General features: G+C 40.0%; 1 protein-coding gene across 1 annotated transcript; it reads left to right on the plus strand.

Annotated features, from left to right (window-relative positions):
- The first annotated feature begins 67 nt into the window (after nt 1-67).
- On the plus strand, nt 68-9,692 carry LOC149181350 (uncharacterized). Its single transcript, XM_089414158.1, has 3 exons — nt 68-2,894; nt 8,807-9,034; nt 9,484-9,692. Exons 1-3 carry the CDS (start codon nt 68-70, stop codon nt 9,690-9,692), a joined length of 3,264 nt encoding a protein of 1,087 aa, XP_089270284.1.
- Nucleotides 9,693-24,383: the final 14,691 nt, after the last annotated feature.

Raw genomic sequence — 24,383 nt, forward strand, 5'->3', positions numbered from 1 at the left:
AAAAGGACAAACATGGTTTTCTTCCTTTCTTGTTGGTTAGGCATCATGTTTGTTTTTGTTAATGAGAATGAAGGCAGTTGGATCATCGGAGGCAGAAAAATCTCATTTAGTGGAGCTGGAAAATCAGAAGCAAAAAATCCTTAGGGAGAGGGAAGAATCTACTCGACTGCGCAGTAGAGCAATCTGGCTTAAGGCTGGAGATGACAACTCTCGCTTTTTTCACAATTATGCCAAGGGCAAAAAAGTCAGCAATACTATATGGAATCTCCCTATGCCCGATGGTGGAGTGGCTGACACATTCAATAAGCTCTCTCAGATGGGATCATCCCACTTCAGGAATCTATACAAGCAACCTCCGGGTTCCAACATCGCAGATGTCATCAACATTGCTGGACATTTTCCTAGGTTTGTAAACGAGGAAGAAGCAGAGAATCTTTTCGATCCGGTGACCCCTGAAGAACTGGAATCCACCATTAAATGGTTTAAGAAGGAGCGTAGCCCGGGGCCGGATGGATGGACCATCGAATTCTACATTGCATTTTATGAGACGATCAATCAGGACCTTCTTCGGGTAGTAGAGGAATGTAGGATGACGGGATCCCTGTATAATGCTATCAACTCCACTTTCATTGCTCTGATCCCTAAAACTGATTCTCCCTCCTCTTTTGATGAATATCGTCCCATCTCTCTCTGTAATGTTCTCTATAAGATCATCTCAAAAATCATTGCAAACCGCATTCGCCCCATACTGTCTTGCCACATCGCCCCTCAACAATTTGCCTTCCTGGAACATCGCCAGATTCATGAAGCTATTGGGGTTGCTCATGAGGCTTTTCACTCTATCTGGACAAAACACCATAAAGCCATCATCTTAAAAATTGACCTAGCTAAAGCATTTGATCGGGTCAGCTGGCTCTATATCAAAATGCTCCTTATTCATTTGGGCTTCCCTCACCGATTTATCACTTGGATCATGGCTTGCATTACCACTCCCTCCTTCAGTGTGCTGATTAATGGATCTGCATCCCAGTTCTTCCACTCTGAACGTGGCCTCAGACAGGGGTGCCCTCTGTCTCCCCTTCTCTTCCTCATTGTCATGGATGGCCTCAGTCGTCTTATTGCCTCAGCCAAGAGAAATGGAGATATTTGTGGTCTCAAGATAACAGAGGACTGTTACCTCACCCACCTTTTATTTGTGGATGACGTTATGATCTTCCTTGATGGTAGTATCCGGGACTCCCGTTCTTTCTCAAATATTATCTCCCTCTTCTCATCCGCCACTGGGATGCTGGCCAACCATTCAAAATCATCTATTATCCTATCCAGAACCACTGTCCATGAATCTCAACTGGCACTTCAGCTTTTTCCTTACAGCATTCACCCCCTGGATCAGGGCCTTAAATACTTGGGATATTGGATCAAGCCTATTAGCCCAAAAATAGCGGACTGGATCTGGCTAGTTGCTAAATTGGAGAAGAGGCTCAATATCTGGAGCCATCGATACCTCTCTCGAGCAGGTAGACTTGTCCTGATTAAATCTGTCTTGGAAGCTACCCCGGTCTTCTGGATGGCATTGGCCTGGATCCCGCGCAGCATCCTAACCAGATTACAGCAAACCTGCAATAGGTACTTATGGAATGGGGCAAAAGAGAAATGCATTTTTGCATGGATTGGATGGAAGAGGATTGCCATACCAAAGAAATGGGGTGGCTGGGGGCTCAAAGATCTCCCTTCCTTCGCTCAGGCTCTGGCAGCAAAGATGGGTTGGACCTTAATCACTGGAGATAACCTATGGACTCATATGGTATACCACAAATATATTTGGCCCCTTCAACTAATGGATTGGATCCGTCTTCCGACCTGGCCCAAAGCAGGGATATCATCAGTTTGGAAAGCACTACTTCATGCTATACCACTTATCAGAGATAACTTGATATGGAAAATCAATGATGGCACACAGGCCAGGATCGGCCTGGATCCTTGGAATGGAAGCGGAGGCAGGCATATATTGCCTGAAGCTCTCATCCGGTACCTGCACTCACAAGGGATCACATATATAGCTGATATAGCTGATCCACAGCGCACCACCATCTTCGAACAGCGATGGAAAACTGTAGATCAGATCAACATCCCACCTCTTTGGCACCAAGATTGGTTGTCTTATATCAGTGCCTTATCTGAATCGCACATTAGGATCAAGCAGGGACCTGATGAGCTTATTTGGTATCCTTCGGAGCACGGCATTTACACCCCTAAATCTGGGTACCTATCTCTGATTTCACATAAGGTCCCGGATTTAATATCTTTCTGGTGGAACTCCATTTGGAAACTAACATCCCCACCCAGGCAGAAGCTATTCTTTTGGTGCATCCTTAAGGGTGTAGTTCCCACGGGGGAATACCTCATGAGACGTGCGGTCCATGGACCATCTTGGTGCATCCTGTGTAAACAGTCAGCCGAATCATGCACGCACTTATTTCTACAATGCTCTGTTCTGTCGCACATTTGGCAAGCAATTTCCTCTGATATACAATACTCTGGTAAATGGGAGGGTGTCGATATAAATCAAACTTGGGAGACTTGGTTCCATCAGCACAGGAACTCAAAGCTGCAAAGCTTGCCCATCATCACCTGTTGGTACCTCTGGCTGGCCCGAAACCGTTTGACTTTCGAGGATAAACGGGTTCACTGGCCGCACCTAATTGCTAAGATCATATCAGCCTACAATGAAACTCCTGAGCCTCCGCAGCCAAAGGTCCGCCAACCCCGTGACCCTCCACACATCAATCACAACAGCCCATGGGCTTATTTTGATGGTGCTGCTCAACAGCAGGGATGTGGAGGGGGCTTTCTCTTCTTCATAAATGAACAACACTTCTATAAAGCAAAGCTGGGTTTGGGAGCCGGTTCAAACAACTTCGCTGAGCTCATCACCCTCCATCATCTTCTTCATTTTGCATTGAGCCATAATTGCTTGCATTTAAACATATATGGGGATTCAAAGATTGTCATAGATTGGTTCAATAATAATTCTGCTTGTCATTCACACACACTCAGCAGCATATTGGATGAAATTAATTTACTGAAGGAACAGTTTAATGATATCACTTGCAATCATATCTACAGGGAACACAACAACAGTGCCGACCAACTATCCAAGGAGGCTACGACACTTCCCAGAGGCGAGTGGATGATACAGGAGCAGCGAGGCACAAATGCATATCAGTACTACCACCGCCCGTACATAGATGCACAGTATCATAGGGCAGCCAGCCCATGAAAAACTGATATGAACAGATATTTTTTGAACAATTTTGTATATAGCTGATAAATATTATAACTGATAGCCCTGCGTGGCAATATGTATATATGACAATATAGAACATCCTGCGAGATGATTTTTGCTTTTTGATAGACAGTAATAGAATCTACAGCTACCCACATGCATGGTGGAAGAACATACAACATATGCAAAACGCATCTACAACATGTAATTTTTCCAAATCAATGAAAGATTACGATTTTTCCAGTGGGAAAAGAGAATGAAGGCAGTTGGGGAACCAAGGATATAGAAAGCTTTAATAAGGTCTTGCTTGGCAAGAACTTATGGAGGGAAACAAAGGGAAATGGTATATTGCAACAGGTTATTAAAGAGAAATATCTAAAAAATAGAAAGATTGAGGCATGGACAAAAGCGGGGCCTCCAAAGAGAAAAATGGCCTCATACATATGGAGGAGCATGATGAAGAATAAGCATTAGCATTTCGGCAACTTGAGATGGGAGGTTGGCAAGGGGGGTCGTATTGAAATTGAGTTGGATGTCATTAAAGGAGTGGAGGGAACACTTTCTTTGTTAGTACCTCTCCTTGACCACCTGCACGAAAATAAATATTACTTTTTAGACCAAATTATGGTTGTGGGGATAACAGTTTCGGTCACTAGCATTTGGGTTAGCGCTTATGATCTAGATCTGAACAAGTCCCTAGCTATAGAATGGGATATATTTTCCTCTAAATTGTGTCATGCTGGAATTATTATGTCAAAAAAGGAAGATAAGATGAGCTACGGTGTATGTACATAGAAGGAGCTAATACAAGTTAAAGAAAATTATTATCATATACCCCAGGGTAGAGATCCACCAGAAAAAGAAGTTTGGTTACATAAGATGTGGAGATGGGAGGTGCCCTTTAAGTTGAAATGTTTTATATTGTTGGTAGCACATAACATGGTGTTAACATGGGACAACCTCCATAAAAAGGGTTTTCAAGGGCCTAGGAGACATGACTATTAGTATTGTCACAAATTATCAAGAGTCTGGGTCAAAACCACCGGAGTGCCCTAGGGGATAGATTCGCAGTAAGGAGATATGGTCCACATTTATAGTAGATTTTTTTATGGGGCTTCAAGAGCCAGAGTATGTGGAAGTGGGGCATTCCTTGTGACAAGGACTAGTAGTTTCTATCACTTCAAATGGTGCAACGGATCTAGAATAAACAATAGAGTTGAATTAATAGCACCGTGGGGGGCTCTTCAATGCGCAAGATGGTTTACAATTAAGGCTATAGAAGTCTATGGTGATTCAAAGGTGATCATAGATTGGGTTATGTAGAAATCAAATTTTGGTCCACCCTCCCTAATTTATTGGATGTAGCGAATCTAGAGACTAACGAAGTTTTTCCGGAGTTTATCTTTCACTCATATATATATAGAGAATGGAACAGAGTGGCAAATCAACTATCAAAAGAGGGATGCAACAACGAGTTAGGTAAGATATATTATGCAACATATGATAATGGTACCTTGTTCAGTGAGGGGATTATCAAAATATAAAGGTATGGTTGCAAAGGTACATGTCTCAATTCTTGTATAGAATAGGAAAGAGACAGTAATATGTAAATATTATTTTTTTCTCTTAAGCAATGTGTTTTTGTATAGAACAGGAAAGAGACAACCATATGTTTATTATCTTTTTCTCTTAAGCAAAACACTAAATGATAGTAGTGATACAAGACTGAACACTGATGTTAAAGTAGTCGGGCTATTGTATGGAACCATGTGCAACATAAAGAACATTAGAACTATTTTTGAAGTGGATCTATATATTATAGATATCAGATGAAAGGACAAGTTTCGAAAGTTCAGACAATGTAACTACTTTTTTTAATGAAAAGTATGAAAGTTTTTTCTTGTTGAAAAAAAGATAGACCATCATTTATTTAGGTTCCTTTGTTACTGTCATTGTTTTTCCAGACAAACTTACTCTTTTATCTGACGTTGGCATAACTTATTGTAACAATTTAACTATTAGATATTTTTGTTTGAATTAGATGATACATTTTTTGATAATATCATGAATTTTAATTGTTAAAAATGCCTTTTTGATAAATGTAATACCTTAGAACAAAAACACTTGATTACTTAATTTCTTCATATTACATAATTAAAATTAACCATTTCATATAACATTCGCATAACTTATATTCCGTTTGTAACCATTTAATTATTAAATATTTTTGTTTAAATTAACTGATACATTTTTTGATAATATCACGAATTTTAATTGTTAAAAATATCTTTTTGAATATAAATAAATATAATGCCTTAAAACAAAAACACTTAATTACTTAATTTTTTCATATTACATAATGAAAATTAACCCTTTCAAAAAATCTCTATCAAACTTTATAGATTACAAAAGTGAAACTAATAATTCCAAAAAATCTGTTCCAAATTCAAAATAAAATTAACCAAAAAAAAAAAAGAGAAGCAAAACCTTGTCACAACTAGAATAGAGCATTTTGTTATTTGTACCTCTAACAAGTAGAGTACTGCATTTTGTCTACACATCCCTCTACCATGTGAAATTGTACCCAGCACAGGTGAAATTTGATGTACCACACTATGTAGTGTCACTTTCAGAATGTATTTGACAGCTGGCATTAAAGTTCAGAGTAGCAACCGTAATAAGTTTTAGATGATATATATTCAGATAAAGAATTGGATAGAATAATGCCATAATAACTTTTAATATGAAACATCAAAAAGGTGGTAGACCAGACCAGAGAATTAGCGGCATTTTGCAGTAGTGCAGCTATTCTTTTTTCTCATCTTCTCTCTTTCTTTGTTGCTGCAATATTGCTATGTTGTGGTGGCTATATTATATTTGTTTTATTAGGTTAATGGAATTTTGTATTTTAAAATTGTATGATTTGGATAATAGATTTATGAGTTATAAAGTGTAGATTAGTTAATTTGTATGGTGTTTAGTTTTTGTTAGGTTTTTGGTTTAAATTTTATAACGATTTAAAAATAAAAATATTTTTGAGTAATTAAATTATCTCAACATATATTCGAATTTTATTTTGTTTTATATAATCTTGATAATAACATTAAATATAAAATCATGGTTCGGCCTAACTTTCAAAAAAAGGATATTAAATGATCAAATGATGGGAAAAAAATGACATTAAATGATCAAATGATGAGGAAATAATGATAGCTTACAGTGACCTACAATCTTGATAATAGCATTAGATATGTGAGTTGAGGATGTTGGTCCCTTTTCTGGGTTCAAGTTTTTTTTGGGTAAAATATATATATATATATATATATATATATATGGATGTTATCTCGGGTGGTTGGAACGGTTCATTAATGACCTTTCCACGGGGGTTCGAATCGTGATCTATACATGATGTGTTGTCGTTTGTTGAAGCAATGATGTTGTAATGATTATGTAATATATGTCTTTTTTTCCCAAAAGATGGTTCCCTTTTAATATATATATACACATACACATATATATATAACATTAAATATAAAATCATGACTTAATCTAGCTGTCAAAAAAAATGATATAAAATAATGAGAAAAGAATCTGATATTGAATCTTGGTGATAGTAATAAAAATAAAATCTTTACATAGTTTAGTTGTAAAAAAAATAATGAAACTAGATAACAAGACGGTGAAAAAAATAATAGTCACCTAAATTTATTCTTAAATCCGACATTAAAACTAACTAGATGACAAGGTGATAAAGACACGAACGATGAAGATGGAGAAAAAAAATGTTCACCTAAACTGAATCTTCATGAGATGACAAGGTGACAAAAGAAAATGATAGTCAAGCGAGAAGGGTAAGCCTACGTTGTTGAAGAGACGGGTAGATAATCCATCCCTTTCATTTTTTTCAAAAATATTTTTTGATTTTTATATTTCTTTTTCATATTTTAATTTTTGTAGGTGTGGTTATTATGAGTTATAAATTAAAGTAACGCTATCGTGTTTTTTAATTGAAATAATTAATATTAAAATATTAATTAATTAATTTCAAAAAATAATAAAAATGATGATGAGAATTTGTAATTTATTTTTTAGTATTTAAAAATTATTAATAAAAGAATGTGGATTATTAATAAAATATTTAGAGAAATAAGGTTAAATAATATTCATGAGTATTTTTTTTTTTTTTTTTTTTTTTAATTTGGTATTGGTGAAACTATCTTATGGTCATGTTTAAAGATAACATTAGAATAGGGCAGAGAATCGAATTGATGACTTAACATTTATGAGTGCCTTAATAGTGTACCCAATCACTATCAATCCAAGAACTGACTTAACATCTATGAGTGCCTTAATAGTGTACCCAATTACTATCAATCCAAGAACCTATGGACATTGTGTATTTAAAAAAATATCTTAATGTGAACAATGTGGTTTTATTAATAAAATATTTCAATGTCCATGTTAAGTAAATATTTCAATATCAACTATATATATATATATAGTAATTGAAAAAAATAGATTCTTATGGTGAACACATTTCAAGTAGTTGTACAATTCTATAGTTTGACCCTTTTTTCATATATATCTTTTAGTCATTTGAGATATAGCAAAGATTTGTGGGAATTGTAAGTTTAAGTTGAGTGGTCTACATAATCGAAGTGCTGAAAGGGATTTTCAAGGGGTTGAATCTATTTATACATTCAAAAATGCAAATTAAACAATGAAATATATTAAGCATCGAGACAGATCAAATCTCTGAAGGTACAAACCTCTTTTAGAGTGACAAACTTGGAAAAAGGTTTGCACTTGTAGAGGTTTGATTTCTCTCAATGCTTGTTAAATCTATGATTAAGATGTATCTATACTGGTATTATACACATATACATTAAATCTGACCAAAACGTTGTAGGTTTTAACCCTGTACAACAATTACCTGCAAACGAATTCTTAAAACAGAAAATATACAATGGCGAGGACATAAAACAAATACATAGAGATTTTCCCCTGGATCCCAAAACCGGGACTACTAGATTGTTTTTTATTATTTTCCTTTCAATGTTACAATACATATATATACATGTCGAATCATTCATAAACCCCAATCCATTAACCCTGGATTATAACATAGTCGTAGTTTCCTTGACTAAATCTACAAAATACCATCGGTAGAAAACTATCATGCCCAAAACCATGTGCAAAACCCATGCACAAAACCATGGGTAGGTCCGCCCCCCATCCTTGGGTCTACATGTATATAGGAAAAAAAAAATCCCAAGGCATTGCCCCTGACCCTAGATTTCGATTGTCAATTTTATGGCTATGTCATCATTCCACATTAGTTGGTCATAATTATAATCTACTTCTCGAGTTGTTTACATCATTTACTCGAGACCCGCATTGCAGTCATCATTATTATTATGATTTGAATCGATTTTGGGAATTTGTCATATTTATTAATTTATGGTCTAATCATTATGCGTCTTGTTGAAAGTGTCTATATTGTGTGCGTGGTGTTGCCAGGATTCCTCATTGTGAGTGTCTGTTTCGTTGAATTATTCACCATGGCTCCTGTGTCTAGTCCTTCTCCCTCTCAACCTCATTCTCAGCATCTCGTTTACATTGTCTACAGTCGTCAAACTCCAACCATGACTCATCTCTCTAAACATGTTGCCTCTCCAGGTCTCTCAGATTCCCACATTGTGGCCATGGAGGACACTCTCGGGAAGTATGAGAAAGCCACATTGGCTGGTAATGATTTAGCTAACTCCTTCGTCTTTTCAGAATTGAAGCCCAAAGTTTTTATGGAGCCTTCAACAAAGCAAGGTGGCAGTGGGTCTTCTTGTGTTAAAACAAACTTTCGACTTTTGCAGCGACCTACGGTAATGACTTTATGAAACTTGCTTGTCTTTGGTACTATTGGAGCAACTATGAAGTGTACAAAGTTCCTTATTAGTCGATTGCATGGTGGATCGTTATGACTTGATAGGGAATACCCTATACATGTTAATGATATTTACAAGTTGACAGGGTTGTCAGTTGATGGTGCAGATGTTTCTTCCGCTTTCCAAAATATCTCTAAGTGGGTAAGAAAAAGGGTGATGATAACTTCTACACTAAATATTAGCGAGGTGGTTGAGTTGTTGTGATCGACATTATCAATAATTCTCGAATAATATTTGCATGTCTCTTTATAACAGGAAAGTTGATGCACCATTACACTAAATGCGAGTGTACACTAGATGATATTTATGTTGTTGAAGCCTGCGATCATGGGGAGCAACTTAATTGGTGTAGTTATTTGCTGAATGAGCTATTTAAGGCCTGTGAGGATGTTTACAAGCAGGATACATACTTTATTTATGGTTATTTGGTTGTTGTTATTGCCATTATGAAATGGTTCACATAAGAGGGTAGACAGGAAATTGAAATATGAGATGATGAGCCTTTGGAACTTGCATACACCCTGTGACAAGTATCAGGTGATCCCGACGATAAAGAAATTAATGAAGAATCTTTCGCCAAATGGTATACCAAAATGGTGGGCATTACACATAATAAAACCCAGGTACCGCAACCGATTCTAAATGAATATTATCATTCAATTTGGTTTGGCATCCACCATGACACCACTTATATTCAACCTAAGGTTGTCAATGTTGAAACTTTCCATATGAAGCCACTGCCTCTCTATGTCTCTAAAGAGGTATTTAATAATGAGGTTCATTCTTGGGAAGGAGTCCAATGTCAGATCCAAGATGGTAAATTTGTTTATTCATTTGAAGGAATGTGGTTGTGCACGCCCTTTCGGGAAAGTCCTTCATTGTCCAAAAAACAAACAGTCGATGAAGTTTTTAATCACATTTTGAAGAAATTCCAAGAGTCTTTGTTCCTTTCCCGTAGCACCTTAGAAGCTTTGAGTCCATTGGTAAGTTCTACACCTCCTAATTTTGATGCCCATATTGTTGTTCCTCTTCATAGAAATTTACTCAAACCGCCAGTTATCCCTTTTGTTACTATGGACCCCATCCCTGTAGTCCAACCAACAGGTCCAGAACCTTTTAATTTTGCTGCCCTTTTCCCATCCATAGCTTAAAATAATTTGGAGAGTCATAATTCCTAGATTGTAAACCTTACGGATGAAGAGCCTCGAGACTTCATTGTTGGATTTCAGATAACTAAAGAACCTCATCATTTCCCACCTGCCAATTCTCCCCTTTCCCTTATCTCATCGCCGCATACAACAACCCCTTCTACTACCATCTTCGACATTCGACACACAAGTAACCCTAACATCGAAGAAACCAAAATGGAATTCAATTATGTTGTTCAAGATATTACCGAGCAAACCGCTGAAGTGTCAATTGTGCATGCCTCTTCCGTGACCACTACCTCTATAGTTGGCCCCGATGAATTGCCTCTGACATCCTTTCCAAAACTTTCCACAGTTCAAATTGTGCAACTCACTCAAAACCCTGACCGTTGTCGCAAAGTTTTGGGCCTTGTTTCACAAACTTGCGATCTTGTTCCTTGTTTACCTTTGTAAACTATTGACCATATTCATGCTCTATTTCATTAAGAGAAGAGTCATGAACATGAGACTTCAATGCATACTCATTCTAAGAAGTTTGTGGCCATTGGACAACCTTTGCAAGCTCAGTTCCCTTTGTCCAATACCCTGTCATCTGATAATCTTCAAACCTACTCCTCAGATTCGCAATTGTTAAAGTTTATTTAGGTATTCACCTGCCAGGTGGAAAATCAACACAACTCTTTAGATTTTGAATATGAACAAAAACAATAGTAACTTCTTATCGTTACAATGGAAATAGATCAATTGCACAATGAAAAGGATCAATTGGAGTGCCAAGTTGAAGATATTAATGTTAAGTTTAAGAAGTTGTGGCCCACCATCACTAAAGTTATTCTGAATGCACCAAAGGATTTTTCTTTTTGCCCTATGTCTGAATGTTGTGACCATATTGAAGCCACTTGTACTGAACTTATTGCTGCGAATCAGGGGTTGCGCAACACTGTTACAACTTCTCGCCAAGCACTTCCAGACCCAATGGCTCAATATAATTATGAAATTGAAAAGAAGATAGTATATTGTTCTTTCCTTAGAGATTCCCTCCGCCAGCTCACTGATGATGCTTAAGATGTCTTCCAACAAGTCCAATACTGGGTTGTATTGCTTGCGAAGAAAAATGAGCCTTTGTATGAATTGTGCCAACAAATACGAGACTTCTTTGATCAAGCATTGGCTATTGATGATCTTACTCAACAATAAGAATTTTTTTCTAAAGTTGATGCATTGGAAAACATATTCATCAGTTAGAAGAGGATTCCCATGTAGCCAAATTTGTGCTAAGATATCTTCAACCGCCTACCCAACGACATTTCGTACAACTGCACCAACTCAACGCTGACGCTGATAGCCAATGACAAACTATATTGAGTGCACGATGAGAACACTCTAATATTGAGTAGACCACTATTTTTAGACAAAGTTTATACTCGTATGGATTCCTAGAGGTCTGTTATGGATGATTACTGTATTTTTAAAGTTGATGTTATACAAACAGTATCAGAGTTGGGTCCTTCATTTGAAGGTAAACTTGCAACAAAAGAATGGGAAGCACGGGAAGAAGCACCACAATAATAAGTACAAGCAAAATCACCCACAAAAGATTGACTTGATGTTGGGAACGAGATCCCCCAAGGACAGTTTTGGGGCTAAAAACCCATGTTTTGAGTCGAATTTTGTAATAAAGTTGTAAAGTCTCTGCATTTTGTGGTCACAGAGCGCGAAGGTGTCATGAGTCAAAAAGGGTTTTCTACCCTTATTTTGTAAAGTGTAAAGTTGGTTGTAAAGATCCAGCTCTCAGTATTTTTGTGTCATGAGATTTTGGTAGTGGAAGACAAGGCTTGGAGTCTTGGTAGAGAAGTCTAAGTTTCAGGTCTTAGCATAGGTATAGGCTCTACAGCTGAGTTCGCAAAGGCCTAGGGTGGAAGTCCACAGCTGAGTGCGCGGACCCCTACAGCTGTGTGCGTAGGGCGGGTAGAGTCTGTAATCATATGAAGATATCAATAAAGAAAAGTATTCCAAAAATTCTATGTCTTTGTTTCTTGTTAATGCATCTAGTTATATTGTGTTTCGGGTTGAATTTATAATGTTTATGTAATGCGCGAATATATGTGATTATATTGGGTTAATGAATGCAAGTAATAATATCATATTACGCGACGTTAACTGTGACTGCTAGTAAGATAAGTAAAGCACTTAAGATAACTTGGAAACCTATTCAATACGTTGTCATAGCAGCGCAAAAGTACCTAAATCGTAGGCTCAGGCTGCGCGAAGGTCAATCATACTCCTTCGCAGAGGTGTTGAAGGACGGAGTAAAGGTCTAGACTGATAGAGCCCTAGAACTTAACAACCTTAGCGAAAGTAAGAACAACGGGTATAAACCAACATCACGATCATCTCAGGGTGTAGAAACTTGGTTCCAGCATCCCCCCATACTGCTTCGAGTGAGACTTCGGTCCGCACTCCGTGGGCTGATGTCGAAAGGGCCAGTAGTGTAGGGATTTGTTTGGCTAACTAACATTGAACCTAGGTTAGGCCACACGCAGCCAACAAATGGTTCCTTTGCCGAGACCAGAATCTGCATAAGAGATGTGTGATGTCGTATCATTGGAATCCTACTAAGAAAGAGATCGGAGACTGTTTGGATAGGAAGATTTACGAATTCGTGGCGCAGGAGAACAGAAATCCGTGACTGACAAAGGAATAGTGGCTGGATAGGTACATGTATACAGAAATCCACGAGATCTTTTTCTGTTCCTTTACAGTTGAGTTATACGAGGGGATCACGAAGCTAACAAATAGCCAAGGAAGGTGGAGACTTGACGATCCTATAATTGGACCCCGGAGCTGGTACAGAGACAGGAAGCCTCTGAGGATAAGATCACCCGTGTTGTCGATCATTGGCTCGATTGCATCATAGGAGGATTTGTGACTTAATTCGTGGTCGATGCCTTAGTTAGCTACAACAAGGCGGAGCGGTGCTTTTTCAAAGGTCTGCGAGGTAAGCACTTGAATTCTTTGAATACTTGGATTAAGATGTTATTGTGTGAAAAACGGGTTATGCAGCTACCTTGATGTTCAGAGCTACGCAAAGCGGAAAAACTTACAGGAACGAAGGAAGAAATGGTCCTGAATATAGTCCATTGATTTCACCTCCATTGGGTGACGAAGAGGGAGTAGCGTAGGCTTCTCCGTGAAATGAAATTTAGTTAATAAGACAAGGATTCCCATGAATGTCGCCTCCACCCACACCACCTCCAACTTCACCACCTTCACCTCCCACTTCACCCATACCACCACCACCTCCACCGCAGTTCAGCATGGCAAATTCAGTGAAGCTGCCTTTGTTTAAAGGCTTGGGAAATGAGGACCTAGACCAATTTTGGTTCGTTGTGAAAGCTATATGGGAAGCTCAGGGCGTTACAGATGATCACATGAAGAAGGCAACATTGGTTAGTGCTTTGCAGGATCACGCGCTAACCTGGTACATCAAGTACTCTAATGATAACCCAAACGCTGGGGTGGCAGACATCCAGACCGCGCTGAATAAAGAATTCAGTAGGCCTAAATCCAAGGCACAATTGATTGTGGGGTTCAAGGAAATCGCGATGAAACCAAGTGAGACACCTTGGGAATTGGATCAGAGGTTGAAGTGTAAAATCCACGAAGCTAATATGAACTTAACAGATGGACAGCATCGTGAGTGGTTCGTGGCTTCGCTCCTGCCACACCTAAGGGTTGCACTGTCACAATAGAAGATTACGACTTAGTCAGAGGCCTTGGAGATTTCAATCAAACTGCATGAAACACAAATGCAAGATCCGAATCTCAGGGTTTAGCAGATCCATGCGCAGTTGCAAAATATTTGCCTCGAAATGCAAAGTTTGAAGTAGGACAGAACAGTTTGACCGGAGGTGTGCGAAGAGGTATGGTGCCTAAAATGTAAAGGTCAGGGGCATGACAAAGACCATTGCCCTGTCTTTGTGAACTATATTGCAGGAGGAGGGTCGATGCCTTTGAGGTCGGAAGCTCAAGTAGGACCGAGCGCGGGGCTTGCGTTGTGGTGTGTTATATGTCAGGTAGCAGGAAAACATACGACGCTTAACTGTCATTTGCTGCAGAAGTTTGTACAAAAACCGCAACAACTATTCTGCAACTTCTGGGGTTGGTAGGGCATGATGAGCGAAACTACAAAAGTTATGAATTGATGATGGATAGAACACCCGCCTATAGGGTTCAAGCAGAAATGCGACCCCCTAACCAGAGCACAGGGATGGCGCGAACATGCTTTTAGGGGCGCGGATGAGGTCGAGGTGTAGGAGGACCTGGCAGAGGTTGGGGACAACTAATCTACTACAATTGTGGAGGACCAGGACACTATGCCGGTGATTGCACTAGCCCAACGTGTCTGTCGTGCAAATATTGCGCTCTGTTTGATCATGAAACAGAAGACTGTCCTACACTTATAGAAAGGATACGCGGAAAAGGGGCGCTACCACCTTAGCCGACTCAGAACCTACAGATGATGAGGTCTGAGCCTCGTGAAGAGGATCTGAATGTGAATATAGTGCTTAGAAGTGCAATTGCAACAAGGGATGATAAGGGGAAACAACCCAAAGACAATGCGTGGGTTCGCAAAGCTCCGACGAAGGAGGCTGAGTTTGACTTAGAGCGCACATGCGAAACATTCATGGAAGCAAAGAAGAGCTTCGCTAAGGCCTCCACCTCAAGGAGCAAGGCTAAGCTTGATCAGGAAATGGACCCTTCTATGCTTATGACCTTTCGAGAGACCTGCATGAAGTTGTTGCGCGATAGCAAGGCTGTGAAGGGCTTACAGGAACTTATAAATCGATGCGCCGAAAACACTCCGAGTGAACCGCACGTGGTATGAAAGATTGGTGAGCATAAAGCAAGGACAGAACGAGAGATGAGATTGATCGTGCAGATAGGAGAATGTGAAATGGATTGGGTTATCTTGGATCTGGGGTCAGACGCAAACGTCCTACCTGTTATCACTCCAATATTTCTCTAGATTTGATTAGAAAAGAAATGATTAAAGGTAACCATAAACCTACTTTGGAGATTAGGATCTAGCCTTCCTAATTCTCAAAGAGGGATCTCTCTTTATGATTTAACTTTGTTTAGTTATTTGATTTTAGGCTAGTTATGATTGTACTTGGGTTTTGATTTGGATTTGGTGGTGGGATCACTTACTTAGATGAAAAGAGGGGTGTCTTTTACCATTGGGCTATGGGGTCAAATATCAAGCAAACAGGACTAGATCAAGTTCTAAAAACAGTGTCTATAGGGCAAGATAGCAGAGTTACTTTAGATCTCAAGGCTGGATGGTGAAGTGGTTTTCAATAGGATCCAAAGAGCAATTAAGGGTTCCTTAGGCTGGATTATGAAGAAAGTGAAAGAGGTCAACCGGGATGGGAGAGAAATTAAGGATTCTCAGATCCGGATATCAGAGGAAAACATGTAAATGATCAACTGTTCAAAACAGAGTGTACTTAAACAAATTATGAGATAAATTTCTAGATAATTCATTCAACTTTAGATAACATTCAAGTTTGTGAAAAACATAAGAAAATAACAATTTTGACAAAGAAAATACTTCACTGTAATAGCTCAACACATGAATATTGTAATGCAATCTCTTTATTACTTGGTCCAATCTGTTGACTTGAAAAATTGGTACAATAACCCTTAGGTTTATGATCAAAATAACTCTACAAATGTATAGAAATCCACTCCTCAATACTTTGAATTATGAAGTATTTACACAAAAATAATCTACAAATTATCCCAAACTGTCTTGAGAATTAATCTAGGAGAAAGAAATATCTTCATGCAAGAAAATAGAGACAACTATTGCACTGTTATTTGTTGTCACTGTTTATTAGGTTGTGTTGTCTTTAAGCTCTGATATTTTGCCTTTTAATCTCTGCTTTGTTGTTTGGTCTTTATGTTGGATATTCTATTCACTCCGACCTTTCAACTGATACACTTTCATCTTATACACTTTCATCTAGTTGGTCTGTCATTATCCTTTTACCGTGATTTTCAATCTTACTGTACACTTTTACATTTTGACTGTGTATTTCTACAGTAATTCATTTAATTTCTCCCATGTTTCAGCGTCTGGTAATTGGATAATTATCATCTTCCTATAAATCTCATCTGCCTCCGTGTACTTGGTAAAAGTAGGCTTATTCACAAAAAGGTGTTTTACCTCATGCCGAAGGTAAAACAAGTTCTCAAAAGTTTGGTATAGAACCTTGCCAGTAGGCATCCCTTTCACAGATGAAGTGTTTACTTGATCTCTAGCCACTTCTCTTCTCTTTCTATTGTAGTCCTCCTCTGTCACTAATTTATCATTTATTACCAAGGGATTGGGCAGACCCTTTTGCCTCAAAACTTCAAATTGAACCATGAACCTGTCTATAGCCAGTTGCATGGTTTGGCACTTATCTTCAAGGTTTAGCATTAAATTCCTCTTGCTGAGGACCCTTTTAACTTCCAATATTGTACCTATTCTGTCAGGTATCTCTAATTCCTGCAATTCATACTTATTTTTGGAGTTGAGGAAGTGAATGATCCTTGCAGCTTCCTCTGGCATGTCTCCCAGTTTTGCTTTCACTCTCTGTATGGCTTCTGTAGCCTACTTCACAAAGTCAAACTGTTCAAAAATTACTTGGATGGATGGCCAAATATCATTGATAGAGCCAATGATATTGGCCCACAATTGTTCCTTAACCTGGCCTAAGGGTTCTTTTAAAGTCAATTCCTTCTCCAAGTTTTATATTCTTTCATTCATCCTGGTGGCTTTCTGCACTTCTTCCTTGTGCATAATCTGGGCAAGCTTGTAGTCAGTCTCTAGACTAGTCACCTTTTCCTTGAGCTTGTTCATTTTAGTGGTTTGAATGGACATGTCTTCCATCGCTTTGACCAACTTACTTGCCTCATCACCTGTTGACCCTATTGTTGTTGACCTTGTTGCTGATGTAGAAGTTGGCAGTGTTGTAGCCATTGGAGCAGTAGGAGCTAATGATGCTGCCAAAGTGGAAGGTACTGCAGTAGTAACTGTTGGGATAACAGTGGCAGGGGCAGTCTCTAGACTAGCTTGTTTTACCTGTATCAAGCTATTTAACTCTTTTTCCATTTCCTTCAACTGATCATTCAATTGTAGCACCAGGTCCATCATCTCCTCCTGATGTGTTTGGCTCTCCAGGACCTCTTTTGTCTATGGCTGCTATGAATGAGGAAGTTTTAATTGTTTTTTAAGAGCTGCAATGTCCTCATTCTTCTTCTTGATCAACTTCTCAGCAACTTTGAGGTCATTTGGATCATGGCCCAACTCAATTACCAAGTCCTCCAATGACTTGATCATATTGTCGTTGGCCTATGAGGAGGCCTTTTCCAATTTATATTGCATTGTAATGTTACCTAATGAATTTTGTAGCTTATGTGCTGCCATGGCCTTCCCTGTCAGGGTGGAGTAAATCATCTCTCTAACCTGCTTGTGGAATTCAATCTGGTCAATGAGATGAACATCCCTGGCCAACACTTCGAAATCAATTTTGATGTAGTCAGCTAATGTTTTTGGCTGCTCAACAGTAGACTGCATGAAGGACACCTACATTTTCCCTGCTTTGATGTCAAAATCTGACATCAACTTGCTCGGATTAGCTGGTGTGTGCTTGAAGTATTGAGCATATCTTTCAGCCTTTAACTTCTCATTCCTCAACTTGATCTCCTTGTACCTGTCCTTGATATCTTTTTCCTTATCTACTAGCCTGGTAAAAGAAGAAACCTCAACATTGAGCTGTCTCTCAATCAGTTGAGTGTTAGATGTTAATGGTTGCTACATTTCTCCTGAAGCAATTGTTCCTTTGCTTCTTTCCACCATTGTATTAGTGTCAGTTATTTCGACTAATTCAATGGTTTCTTCCTGTTTAGTTACAGGATTCAGCTCGGGCCTTTTCCTAAGCTCAAAATGCTCATATGTGGTCTCAATAGCAGAACTGGAACCCTCCTCCCTATTTCTCTTTGGGTTTCTCTCCTCATTTGTTGGGGACTGTAAAACAAGAGGAATATTCATGAGTTCCCCTAGTTCTAGAACCTGCAAGAAATAACTTTCATCAATTTGTTTCTCTACATCAATCAGTGTATTTTCTACATCCACTACTATGCTATCCATGTCAATTAATGTGTTTTCCAACCATTCTGATTGGTTGGCAAACCTCTCAATATCCGGTCTAGGATGGTGGATGAAAGGTCCCAATTTGACCTTGATTCTTAACTTATTTATGACCCCATGAGGGTCATACTGCCACATAAAGCTGTTCCTGAATTTCATTTCCTGCAACATCTTGTCAGCCTCTAGTCCAGCCTCTTTGTTATTACAAATGAAGGGGCCCAATTGATTTTTCATTTTAAATTGGGTTTTCTTCCTAGCTGTTAGGAAGTTGACTTCATCAGAATTGATGATTTGCCTAAAATATTACAGTGAAAATATCCTCATAGGAGGTGTTTGGGCAGTTCATAAGGGGCAAGTTGGCATCCATACAGTCTCCCACCTTGCTATTCTTGGCCAACTATAACACCCTTTTGATTTCTTGGCTGATTCTGGGCCGAGGGCTACTCGTCAGCATGTTCATGATTGGATGGACAAATTAATAAATGAAATCCTTATAGGTGAATGCAGTGGAGTATTTCTGGATCAAGGGTGTCCAATAAATAATTGACCTTGGATTCCCTTTGGTATCCAACTTCTGGATGCTGACAGGGAATTTGTCTGATTGATAATATAAAAACATATGAAATAACATAGAGGAGTACTTGAAGACTCTCTCAATTGGTAGTCTGGTGAACTGTTCATGCATCCTGTCTACAATGAATTAAGCATAGTTGTAAATGACAGCAGGAGGCTTGCCTGGGCTAAAGATGGAAAGAAAGGCTAGGACAACCTCATCCACATGCTCATCTGAGGTATATCCTAGGATGCAAGAGAGCATGGTAATAATCTGTCTGCCTCTCTCTGAAAAAATGGTGGCAGCATAAGGGGGACTATATGTGGGAGTATGGCAGTCCTCTATAATGAAAGTCTAGAATATTTGGGCTATTTTGGTCAGGTCTAACTTGACATATAAGTCCAACAAGTAACCAATAGACAATGGGGTCTCGTTAGGGCTTGGTTGGACCTACGACATTTGGTTAATAGACTCTGCAGTAATGGTAAATAACAGCTGTTGGTTAGGGGTGATAATAGCCCTTTGGCTAGGAATGTAACATGCATGAAAAAAGTGGATGATGTCAGGGAATGGGTGTACTTCTGGAAAACAAATATTTGGGTAAATTAAATTCCCAAAGGTGGATGTCATCATTCTGGTTTAGGAATGTGTCCTTACTCCAGTAGTGGAGCTTTAGAAGGTAAGTTGGGGAAACAGTATCCTTTATTTGAAAATATTTGTCTGTTAATGCTAGGTGGCCCATGTCCAGGTGAGGGGTTGACAGAGGTCTCACATCCATAGAGGTCTCGGAAGCCATGACTGAGTTTATGGATATGAATTAGGCCTGTAGTGGTTGTAGAAGTGAGGTTTGGAAACCCTGGAACAGTGGGATGGTAGTTACAGTCTGTAAAAGAAGGGTTTGGGGTATACAAGTAAATTTCTCTTCAATTTAGGCAAGTTTATTAATTAATTTCAATTAATTAAGCTTTCAATTGGATTGTACGTTTTCAAATTGAGAGGGTCGTTCCGGTTTTTCTCAAGAATACCTAGAATTTGGCGGTCTCGCTTGCAAATACCAGGATTTGTTCCCTGCCAAGTTTACGGAACTAAAATGGATAATAGGAGACCTAGGCGTTATGAAGATCATGTTAAAACCCGACGCGAAGCCAGTTAAGAAAAGACCTTAGCGTCTCAATCCGAAGTATAAGGAGAAGGTCCGCTTAGAGCTAGACAAGATCCTTGCAGCAAGAATCATTGAGCCCATAGAAGAATCTAATTGGGTAAGCCCAATGGTGGTACAAGAAAAGAAGCAGAAGGACGAAATAAGAATATGTGTAGATCTCAGGAAGTTGAATGACGCTTGCATACATGATCCTTTCCCGACTTTGTTCATTGATGAGGTGTTGGACAATGTAGGTGGCCAGGAAGCGTATTCCTTCACTGATGGGTTCTCTAGGTACCATCAGATCAAAATCACACCAAAGGATAGAAGCAAGACGACCTTCGTGACTGAGTGGGGATGTTTTCAGTACACTATAATGCCTTTTAGATTCAAGAATGTGCCTATGATTTTTTCGCGCGTAGTCATTGCTACACTCAAGGAATTTATTCATAAGTTTCTGGAAGTGTACTTTGATGATTGGACTGTGTTTGGGTTGGTGAAACGTCATGTGACAAGTTTGCGCCTGATGCTAGATACATGTCGAGGCTACCAGATCGCGCTCAATCTGAATAAGTGCATGTTTTGTGTTCCTTTTGGGACCCTGTTGGGTTATGTGGTTTGTAGGCAGGGACTGATGGTAGATCCCATGAAGATCGCGGTGATACTTAACTTGGAAGCACCGAGGAGTGTGAAATAGTTGCGCGCAACCTTAGGACATACTGGGTATTACAGAAAATTTATCAAGGGTTATGCCCAGATCACCGTGCCTATGGAGAAGTTGTTGAAAAAGGATGTCACATTTTGTTGGAACGAGGACTGTAAGAAAAGATTGGATGTATTAAAAGAAAAGATGGTCACCGCACTGATTTTAGTCTTCCCGGATTGGAAGAAGGAGTTTCATGTACATGTCGACACGTCATGTATAGCGCTGGGAGCAGTACTGACATAGGCTGGCGGAGGAGAATTGGATCATCCTATAGCGTTCACAAGCAGAAGGTTATCCAAGGCTGAGAATAACTATTCCACCACTAAGCGCGAAGGGTTAGCCATGGTATATGCGCTCTAGAAGTTTAGACACTATTTGCTGGGTGGACATTTCAAGATGTATACAGATCATTCCGCGTTGAAATACCTGGTCAATAAGCCTGTGTTGGGGGGGAAGAATCTATAGATGTTTGTTATTGTTCCAAGAATATGATTTTGAAGTTATTGTGAAGCCTGGACCACTAGACGCGGGACCAAACCATCTGTCGTGCTTCGAAACAAGGGAAGAGCCCACTAATTTGGAGGAGGGATTGCCTGACGTGCAGTTATTTGCAGTGTGTGTCGCGGACAGTAATTTTGAAGATATCATACACTTCCTAATGACAGGAACTGCCCCGAAAGGTTACACCGTCCAACAGAAGGAGTTAGTGGTGCGCGCAGAAGACTTTTCTGTCATTTCCGGGCATTTGTACAAAATGGGGTTTGATGAAATATTGCGAAGATATGTACCAGAGTTTGAAAGGAGCAGTGTCCTCGCGGATGCTCATGGGGGCGTCGTGGGAGGACATTATGCAGGGAGAGTGATTGCGCAAAATATTCTACAAGTAGGGTTGTGGTGGCCAACCCTCCATTAGGATTCAAAAGCTTATTGCAAGGCGTGTGATGTGTGTCAAAGGATGGGCAGGCCATCGCGGAGAGATACGCTGCCTCTGCATCCACAAATGACGTTACAACCCTTTGAAAAATGGGTAATAGATTTTTTGGGACCCATTCAACCCCAAGGGAAGAAGACGAGAGCACGATACATTATCACCGCGATTGAGTACTTGACTCGATGGGCGGAGGCACAATCTATGAAGGATTGCACATGTGTGACTGTTGCGAAGTTCCTCTCTGAGTACGTACTGATGCGATTTGGGTGTCCAAAGATTTTGATGAGTGATCGCGGTATGCACTTTCTGAATGAGATGATCAATGCGCTGACGGAGGAATTTCAGGTATATCACCAGAAGAGTGTGCCTTATCACCCAAAGGCTAATGGGACGGTGGAAGCATTCAATAAAGTGTTGGAAAACGCACTGACCAAGGTTTGCAACACTCAACAAAGTGATTAGGACCTACGCATACCCGTAGTACTATGGGCCTATCGGATGACATGCAAGAAGTTGACTGGACAGACACCCTTTAGGCATGTATATGGTGTTGAAGCAGCGATGCCCATGGAATACATTGTGTTTAGTCTGCGCATAGTGGCACTCACAGGTATGACGAATCGCGAAGCCCTAGAAGAGTGGCTTGCGTAGCTGGCTGAGCTTGAGAAAGAGATATTTCTAGCTGGATTTCACCAACAGGTCCAAAAGTAGTGCGAAAAAGCATGGCATGATCGACACATTAAGTTGCGCACCTTTAAGGTAACTGACCTAGTTTTGTTATATGACGGTAAGTTTGATAAATTTCTAGGGAAGTTCAGAATGCATTGGTTGGGGCCCTATGTCATTAAGGAGATTATCGACAATGGAGCAATTCAGTTGGTTAAATTGAATGGAGATCCCTTCCCAGGAAAGGTGAATGGTAGCAAATTGAAGCCATACACCAGTCGTCCCGCCATGTGATTATATGAGGGTAGCACAGTCTTAGTGCTCCAGGCAGTTGAAAGGAGGCATATGACTATAAACTACATTTCCCGGCTTGGGGAGTTGCGTGATTGGAGGATTGTGCGAAGCAAGGAAATGTCACAGGGTTCGCAACAATGCGCAGGGAGCTACACTACCCGGGGAGAAATCGCGCAGGTCATCTGGAAAGTAACCATTAAAGTCACTGTTCATGATTTGATAATAGAATTGCGGCTAAATGGAGCGGGCGACCGGCATTTAAGACGAAATTTATGGGTCAAATCCTTGAAAATATGTTGCCAATCTAACATAATGAACTGAATGTGGGGTAACGGTTGAATTTGAATTCAAAATTCCCTATAAATTACAGGTGGCTGCCCAGCGAAAAACACTTGGCATTTTGAGCATTGAGTTGTTGATCTCTTAGGCGCACATGAACCGAGAATTCTTCGAGGCTCTGATAGCGAGTTCGGCATTTGAGCAATTACCAGAGACGACACGAGAACTATTGAATAGCGTCTTGTTGACACCTACAACAACTATGGATACCGAAGCAGTGACAACCGAGGAGGTTGTGTCAGAAGTGGTTAGGGAGGCAGAAGACGTTGCTCCAGAAGTTGCTAAAGTATTAGCGGAAGTTCCCAAATCACCACGGACGCCGAGACCAAAGCCGACCCCAACCAAGGAGAGTGTGAAGAATAAAAAGGGAAAGCAACCTGCGATACTGGTGCATGCGTAACCGAGGAGAAACCCACCAAAGGACAAGCCCACCGCGCAGGAAAAAGGCAAAGCCATCAATCTAGAGCCGGAGGAGGAAGAAATTGAAGACATCTTGATGGATGATGAGGACTTAGGGATAGACAAAGAAGAAGTTGAAGCCGAGGGTGCTGACCCTATCACTCGGTTGCCTGAGTACGTCCCTCCGTGCAAGGGCAAGACTAAGGTGCCAAAAGATATCGACGGGAGCAAGGTCCCCTTGAAAACCCCTCTGCTATCGGACGAGATTGTCTTTGAAGGACCACGCTTGGGGCGGGTTCCTCTTTTGAAGCTCGAAGACTGGGACTTAGCTGACCATGAGAAGTTCTCGCACTTAGCGGCTAAGCAGCGAATGCGGCGCATTATTGATACAAGCATTGGGATGACCGCATTGGAGCCCAGAAGTGGCTCAGGGGAGTAGGCAAGGCAGGTCTGCTCAACCTACTATGGGTGCCGCACTACAACCACACCCCGATTACAGTATTGGTCATTAAGCAGCTGCTATGCTTGGTGCATGATGGTTGTCTATGGCTGGAGGAGCCAATACCCATCACCGAAAGATTGATCCATAGGACCACATGGTTTCCCTACACAGGAGAGAATTCGGCCATGATGTTTGGCAGAAAAGGTGGCAAGCAGGCCCTCGTGAAGGCCATGAAAGAGAAATATAAGCTTGTAAATAAGTCACGCAGATATGTGATATCAAGTATCAGTGACCCTGCCTTAAAGGTGGCCACACAGATTTTGGTTGGGAAAGTGA

This window comes from Pinus tabuliformis, chromosome 3_2 (genome assembly GCF_031772625.1).
Source record: "Pinus tabuliformis cultivar Carrire ecotype Pingquan chromosome 3_2, CPIR1, whole genome shotgun sequence".
Classification (NCBI taxonomy): Eukaryota; Viridiplantae; Streptophyta; class Pinopsida; order Pinales; family Pinaceae; genus Pinus; species Pinus tabuliformis.

What these genes read in the sequence shown, in the direction of transcription:
- LOC149181350 (XM_089414158.1), top strand. Translation starts at nt 68, where the DNA reads ATGAAGGCAGTTGGATCATCGGAGGCAGAAAAATCTCATTTAGTGGAG. An exon ending in CTTCTATAAAGCAAAGCTGG is followed by an intron (nt 2,895 to 8,806) that starts GTTTGGGAGCCG and finishes TGGTGTTGCCAG; the next exon opens with GATTCCTCATTGTGAGTGTC. An exon ending in TGAGAAAGCCACATTGGCTG is followed by an intron (nt 9,035 to 9,483) that starts GTAATGATTTAG and finishes TCTTTATAACAG; the next exon opens with GAAAGTTGATGCACCATTAC.